General features: G+C 25.8%; 1 protein-coding gene across 3 annotated transcripts; it reads left to right on the plus strand.

The window, feature by feature from the left end:
- The first annotated feature begins 2,285 nt into the window (after positions 1 to 2,285).
- Positions 2,286 to 5,497, plus strand: LOC122627932 (copper homeostasis protein cutC homolog). Of its 3 annotated transcripts, none has more exons than XM_043809597.1 (3): positions 2,286 to 2,534; positions 2,644 to 2,668; positions 3,963 to 5,497. In XM_043809597.1, the coding sequence occupies exon 3, from the start codon at positions 3,976 to 3,978 to the stop codon at positions 4,711 to 4,713; it is 738 nt and encodes a 245-aa protein (XP_043665532.1). In that variant the 5' UTR covers positions 2,286 to 2,534; positions 2,644 to 2,668; positions 3,963 to 3,975; the 3' UTR covers positions 4,714 to 5,497. The 3 variants fall into 3 exon arrangements, with proteins under 3 accessions (XP_043665532.1, XP_043665531.1, XP_043665530.1); XM_043809595.1 differs by lacking the exons at positions 2,286 to 2,534; positions 2,644 to 2,668 and adding exons at positions 2,674 to 2,957; positions 3,277 to 3,351 and having other exon boundaries at positions 3,965 to 5,497; XM_043809596.1 differs by lacking the exons at positions 2,286 to 2,534; positions 2,644 to 2,668 and adding an exon at positions 2,673 to 2,957 and having other exon boundaries at positions 3,965 to 5,497.
- Positions 5,498 to 8,655: the final 3,158 nt, after the last annotated feature.

The following is an 8,655-nucleotide window of genomic DNA, read 5'->3' on the forward strand; positions in this document are numbered from 1 at the left end:
CATTATTATTATTATTATTATACTTACTCCTACTCCTTGTCGTGTCCATTATTGACCGGAAGAAAAACGTTCCGTTTCATTGTACGATCTTCGATCTTTTCCAATCGCGAACAATTATAATTGAAAAGCTCGTGAATAACACGCTTTCATCTACGTCGTCGTTTGTTTTAACTTTCAACATGTAAACTCTCAAAACATATGAACACGAATTTTCGTCTCTCGTCCCAATGTAATACTTATTATTTGTTTTGTTTATATAACTTTCTATTCTTTTTTTTTACTCTTTTTTTTTTTAGAAATAACAATCACTCCCACGCGACTTTTTATTTACATATAAATCTCTTTTGGTCAACCTTTAAATAAGTATTGGCCAAAAAAACATATTTATTATTCCCTTTCGCTACGTGTTCGTGCGCATATTTTCTTTTTATTATTATTATTATTATTATTATTATTATTATTTAGATTATTATTTTATTATTTTATTATTTTATTATTATTATTATTATTTTATTATTATTAAATTATCATCTCGTATTTCTCGTCGTGTAATAACATCGAACGATCGATGTTCCTAAAATGATGTCATTTAAACAAAAACAAAGAGAGAAAAAAAAATTAAACACAAAAAAAAAATGATTGAGAATTAGGTGAATTCCTTGAGAGATACGTATGAGTTATACATTAATTATATCCGATGATATCATTGTTTCGAATTGTACTTTAAATGATCGTAATAGGTAACGTTATAACACCAACGCGTTCAAACACACATACATACACATAGCTACACAAACACACATTCGTATATTATATGTATTTTAAACTATTTACTTGACGTTTTTGTCGCACGTTTAAATTAATTTCAAACGCGTTGAAAGAATGTAAAGGAAAAGTTTTGAAGGAAATAATGAATGCATTTAAGATCGACAAAGATATTTTCAATAGGATATATGCGGATCTACAAATTTTTATAGATTCGTTCGTGGACAGTCCTGGTTTTACATAGTTAACTTCATATATACAAATCTTTATTGAATTTTAGTCGAAAAATTACATTAATATATATATATATATATATATATATATATATATATATATATATATACATATATATATGTATGTATGTATGTATATATATGTATATATATGTATATATATATGTATGTATGTATGTACGTATATACATATATATATATTTATATATATATATATTAATTAAATATATAATAATTTTATTTGAAACGTGAGTTTCTTTGATCGTTAGACCGATTAATCACAAATGACATATTGTATTTCATAGATAATTTTATTGTCTCGTTCTCACATTGAAACGAAGATAAAAAAAACAATAAATAAATAAATAAATAAATAAATAAATAAATAAATAAATAAATAAATAAATTCGCTACTCCACCGACATTTTTGAATAGTTGCAATATTTCTAAAAAAGATAATTTATTTCATAATTCTATATATATATATATAAAAATTTTTATTTCAAATTTGGACATTTTTCGTCGCGAGATTCGCTTCTGAATCGTCTGTTATATTATTATTATTATTATTATTATCATTATTATTATTATTATTATTATTATTATTATTATTATTATTATTATTATTTTTTACTGTATCGTTCTTGGTATTATTTTACTATGTACGTTGTATAATATAGTATCTCAAATGCGCTTTATATATCTCGTATACGAATTAATCCTCGTTATTCCTAACATTCACTATTAATTATATATATATATATATATATATATATATATATATATATATGTATAATTAATATATAAACGTACAGTTATCGTAGGGTATATGTTTGTTCATGTAATTAATTTTTTTATGTAGGGCCTTTTTTCTTTTCTTTTTTTTAACCTTATACATTTTCTTCATTTATATTATAGATGACAAAAAGATTGTTAGAATGTGTATCAATAGTTAAATTTTTTACATATATCTAAAATAATGCTTTTGATGTTATAACGTTTCGTCTCTTATAACGTAGTCGTCTCTTGATCATTTTAGAAACGATTTTAATTCTAATTGATACGGATATAATACTAAGATTTCCTTTTAACAAGACGTTCGATACACTCGATACTAATATAATTAATATACATCGATAATATACATACATATGTTTAATAAAACAAAGATGGCACGTATCTATTCCCATGTAATCAAAGAAACGAGTAAACAGGGATAATTCTTTTTTTGTTTTGATAGATTTCTTTCATATTTCTTTAAACACATCTTATTTTATTTAAACATATTAACTACGTTTTATAAAAAGTTATTTCATATTACTTTCTAGTTTTACATTAATCGAAAATAATTCTTTCAATTCTCACTGACGGCGCTGTTTCACGTAGTTAACGAAATACCCTATAGGTAGCGCCATCGCCGCAACAAATTTTCTCATAGATGGCGTTGTCTGATGATTATTTCTCCAATGTGCGATTTTAATTCTAACTCGTAAAGATAGCGTTGATGAAACGAGGAATATATTTGATATCAACAAGTTTTATAAAACAAAGATTTTATACAACAAACTTCCTTTCTATTTCCATGTAATCAAAATAACGAAAATTCATAACCAAAGCAATCAAATATTTCTTGCATTTTTTCTAGGTTTGCAGAAACGAAGATTATTGACGGGTATTGGCTGAACGATATCGGTACTCTGATTGGCAAATAACATCACGTAACACAAATTGAGTCACATCTTCATACGTAGTTAACCAATGGTGTAGTAAACAGCAGATGATACATCGTATACTCGTTTATTTTATTTTTATTTTATTATCTCAAGTTCCGGCCTATTCGGCACGTTCGGTTGTACAGTAGAAAATTCGTAATCAATATAGTAAGATTGACTACAGTATACGTGACATATTTTATTCTGGTGCTTATTAAGAATATCTTTTATTGATCTTGAATTGACTGTAAGTAGATAAATATGAAATATACATTATATAGAAACGAACTTATATATTAACGTTTTAATATTCGGAAATAGTATTATTTTCTGTATTATGGTATAAGATATATATATATATATATATATATATATATATATATATATATATATATATATATATATATATATATATATATAGTATGTCGAAGATATAATGTGTTTTATTAATTTAATCGTACTTGTATCGAAATTTGATTACTTAATAAAAGAAGAGAGAAAATTAATAATTTGGATATCAACAGAAAAGAAATAAAAATTAATTCGATAATATGTATTCCTTGCAGAAGGCACTAAATAATCTTGGGCCGAGTTTATCGTACGGTACATTTTCAAACGAGTAATACATTTATCGACGGACGGTAAAGATGGAACCTTAACGTATCCTTTGTTTAATACGATAACTGAATGTTTAAATTGGAAAATATTTATGCTTTTTAATGTCACGGTCACAATGAACAACGTCAACAATTTCAATTAATTCAATTTTTGAAATTGTAAAACTTGAGATTTGATGTTTTATTAATTACATTATAATATCGTTCGTCATTTCGAAAATGAAATCGATTTAAATAATGAAAATTTTTGAACCATTATTACGAAAATTCTAAATATTTATTTATATATTTATTTTTACTTATTAAATTAGATTTATCTATACAGTCATAACTGTACGATCATAGTATACACACACACACGCGCGCATGTATGTATACATATATAAAAAAAAAAAAAACATAATTAATACTACGATATAAATTTAAATTTCAATCAAAAAGGAATTTTTAATCGAATCTTATTTCGCTATATCGTCTTTAACCGTTTATATAAAAGTTCATTAAAAATACATTTCTAACTTTCCAAAATAATTCCGTGATAATATACAGATTAAAATATCGTATACATTAAAAAATAGAGGTTAGGTATTTCGAATCGTTCGAGGCTTCTCAAAATACATTTTTTAAAATGTTTCAGGAAGTCTCAAGATGGGATTGGAGGTTTGCGTGGATACATTTGAGTCTGCAAAAAACGCGATTATAGGTGGTGCCATGAGATTAGAGTTATGTTCGTCTTTATCGGAAGGTGGTTTAACACCGTCAATTGGTTTCGTTAATAAAATTCGGAGATTAACGAATATAGACATTTACGTTCTGTTACGCGTTAGAAGCGGAAATTTCGTTTATTCTCGTGAAGAAATGGATATCATGTTATTCGATTTGAAAACAATCAAAGATTTAAAATTAGCGAATGGTTTTGTTTTCGGTGCTTTAACGGAAGACCGTGAAATCAATACAACTTATTGCAAGCAAGTAATATCGCTAGCTAAACCACTTCCCGTTACGTTTCATCGCGCTTTCGACGAAATGCGACAGGATCCTTTAGAAACCGTTAATGTATTGCATTCCCTCGGTTTTTATAGGATTTTATCATCGGGACGACAGGAAACAGCTGAGAAAGGTATCAGTCTCTTAAAAAGTATGCATGCAATGAAAAAAATATTGATAATGCCAGGTGCCGGTATTACTCCGGATAATATATTAAATATTAGATTAAAGACTGAGGTCAATGAATTTCATTGCTCGGCTAGGAAAAGGAAACAACTTACTGAAAATGAAAGGAATCATTTTAGGATGGGTACCGTATTAGAGAGAGATTATGTCATGGTTACCGATGTTAATACGGTCAGAAAAATGTGTGAAATAATTGAAAACGATTATGAGTAAACGAATAAATCTGTATCTAAGCGACTCTTTGAATTCGAATAATTCCGTTCTTCGTTTCTATAAAATCTTTAATAAAATCAAAAATAAAGAAATAATTAGCTCTTAATTGCGTTTCATACGACGTTAATTAAACTGATAATAAATAAAAATAACCGATCGAGAAACGATTGTCGTAGTTAGCTTAAGTGTTTTATAAGAAATTTGTTTTTGTCATCCAAAGCGTGACATACGAGTTAGAAAGAGTTAATAGGTAATCGACATTAGATTTGATCGTCACTCTTATTTACGTTCTGTTTGAAAGTAAAATACGATTGATCACGCATGTTGTGCTTTCTAGGATAAACGAATTTTTTTATTTATTTATTTTTTTTTTGGAGGAGAGTGTTTCTACCATATCTTTTCTTTTCTTTTTTTTTGTTATTTGTCATTTCTTTTTTTTTTATGTATAAAAAGAAACAAAAAATTTTAATACAAATCGGATAAGTTGCGTCGTTGTAGAATTTTAATTTTAACAATGAATGAATGAATGTTCGATTTTTGAAAATAAAAAAAAATTGTGCATGGTGCTGTAGAGTGATTTGAATTTTTAGATTAAGATTAATTTGTTAATCCGATTTAAAAACGATGATGTTATAATTTTGTATTAAAAAAAAAGTATCTATATCTTTGTATTTTTATAAGTACTATTTGCTTGTATAATTTTCTTGTCCACTATTATAAAATCTTATGATCACCAATTTGTCAAGATGACGTAATGATGAATAATAAAAATACATAATACCGATCATTAAGTTTCATTAAAACTAACAACGTCTATAAATATGGTATTTTTTTACAAAGATAACGAGTCATTATTGATTATATATAACTTACTATCAAATTAAATTTAATAATTCGTTATAGTAAAATGTGAATTGGAATGATTCATTGATTTGATAACAAAAGAAATATATATAATCTACAAATTCAAATATCGTCAAAAAGATTTTACAATTTTAATAATTAATTAATAAAGATGATATGAATATGCCATCGATTTATTATGAAACGAAAAAAATATCTTTCAAAATCTAAACCTTGAAAAATTCTATTTAACAATTTTGCAGATAAAATATGAGTTTTTTAAAAATTTTTACGAAACGATGATAAGATTTCTTTTTAAATCCGAAGAACTCAATTAAATTAACGATTAATACAATGAACAATTAAATAATTAATTCATGATTAATCTCGTTCGTTTTACGAATGTTTTCTTAGAAATTAAAAGAAATAAACAATTTTTAAAAGCTAAGGATCATAAAGAAACAAAAAACTTGAAGTTCTCAACGATGTGATAATTAATTAATTTTGTTTGGAACAATGTGTGGTTCGTTATTTTGGTTTTTCTTTCTTTCTTTCTTTCTTTCTTTCTTTCCTCTATCTTATTATTAATAATTATTTCTATTCGATATAGCTTGGACTTTCACTTTGCGAGAACGACTAGCTAACTCGAAAGCTACGTATTAACGAGAAAGTAGAAGATGCATTGTCTGTTGCAAATGTTTGCAAAATAGAGAAAGCATTGTTATTAATATATTATCGTTTGACGATGTGAAAAATTATAACAAAAAAAAGAAAAAACAAAAAAAAAAACATCTCATATGTATAATTTTTTTGAAATGAGAGATAATATTGCTTGTATATCAATCGTATCGTTTATCATCTGATGTATGACTTTTTTAAAGTACATTGACCGATATATATATTCGTGTGTATGCATGTACATGTGTGTGTGTGTGTGTGCGTGTGTGTGTTAGTTGCTCTCGCGTGCATCTACAAATGCTAACGTAATCCATCGATTGACCTTTCCGATTGACATTGATGTCGTAATTGTGCAACGTGTGTACAATGAATACTATAAATATGCAGCTAAGTATGGATCATACAATTTCGTATTGACTATCTATATCGTTAGTTACAAAATTGTCTTTGAAGTAAATTATAGTAAAAAACAAATTTTGAAATAGATTTGGAAAGTCTTTTTTCTTTTTTTTTTTCTTTCCTTTTCTTTTTTTTTTTTAAACCAATTGCATCATTATTCCTCGAAGATATTTAATCGTTATTAATTTTATGTATCGCAATGGCATTCTTAATTTTGTGTCAAATGAAAAATATGTCAAGCTTGCTGTTTTTAATTTTACAATTTATTTCGTAAAACCCGGCAACATGTTTCATATATAAATGTATTTATTTACCATCAACATTATTTGCGTATCCTCATTATACAAGGATGATATTGTAATACACATTTACACAAGCATGATATTATAATACACATTTACATAAGGATGATATTATAATACACATACACACACACGCACACACACATATATTTTTTTTTCATTATCTTTTTTTTCAGATTATAGTTAATAAATTAAATTCGATAATAAAATATTTTCAGCAATAAAAGATATTTATCGTTTATAAAATTAATTTTAATTTTAATTTTAATTTTAATTAATTTTTTAATTATAATTATTTTTCTTTTCTTCTTTTTTTCTTATATATATATATATATATATATATATATATAATATTTTCTTATATATATTATAAATTTTTCTTATATATATATAATATATATATATATATTTCTTAACTTGTTATTAAATTCGAAGATTGCCGGACTCTAAATTTCGAAAATTAATTCATTTCGAAAATTAATTAGAAATTCTTAATTTGAAGTATTAATCAGAAAAATGACTATATTTTGTAATATGCCTATATAATATATAATCCCTATTTTTTGGAGTTAACTTATCTACTTTAAATAAAAAATGTATGTATATTCTAATATGCGTAAATTAAAATATGTATATATGCTATACATTTTATATACACATACATATACATTTGATGTAAATAGCAAGTAACTCTACATACACACACACGCACGCACGCACATACACACTCACACACACATATATATATATATATATATTACATGAACTAGGACTTATATATTATATTGGAATATAACAATAGGACCCGTTATTAGACGATCTTTATTTCTCCGAGTTAAAGTTTGCAAATTAGAGACGGAAAATGTTAAACACGTGTCACGTAGAGCGAACTATGTATGCACTACGAAGTCGCATAATCAATGGTTATGTTTATAGCTTTCACCGTGTACATATTGCACACTTACGACATCAATGTCAACCAGAAAGGCCAGTTGGTAAAATTACGTAACGTAAGTGTTTGCACCTGTGCGTGCAAGATTACACATATTTTTTATTACTTTTGACAAAACTTCGTGCTCTTCCTTGATCTTTCTCTTTCTTCTTTTCTTTTTTTTTTTTCATATGCACTCAAATATCTCGACGACTGAATGACGAATTCGAAGATCAATGGAATTAGATGTTAAACTAAGAATTGTTAAATTAAATCAACGTCGATTTTCATTTTCATTAACTTTTTTTTTCTTTTCGTTATCTTAAATTTTATTTCTCTCTCTCTCTCTCTCTCTCTCTCTCTCTCTCTCTCTCTCTCTCGTCTTTTTTCCCCTCTTTCTTCAATAATTCTTTGTTTCGCTTTTCCCTTTTTGATCTTTTCATAATTTTTCATTTTATTTTTTATTTTATGTTCTTTTTTTTTCTTTTGATTTTCTTCTTAATTTTTCTCGCCCTTTTGTAATCCCTTCCACTTTCTTCATTTATTTGTTTGATCCATCCAATTTCCTTTTTCTATTTGTTCGATATTTCTTGTTTCCTGTTCTTTCTCTTCTTTCATATTTCTTTTTTTTTTCTCGAATAAATTCCTATGGGTGATTCGAAAAATCGATTACCCTTGTTTCGAAATTCCTTAATTTCGATCGTCGGTCTTGTAATCTTCGATTTTTAAATTTTTAAGAGAAGTAAAAAAAAAAAAAGAAAAATAAAAACAAAAAATAGAAAAAAGAAG

Source organism: Vespula pensylvanica, chromosome 3, assembly GCF_014466175.1.
Source record: "Vespula pensylvanica isolate Volc-1 chromosome 3, ASM1446617v1, whole genome shotgun sequence".
NCBI classification, from domain to species: Eukaryota; Metazoa; Arthropoda; class Insecta; order Hymenoptera; family Vespidae; genus Vespula; species Vespula pensylvanica.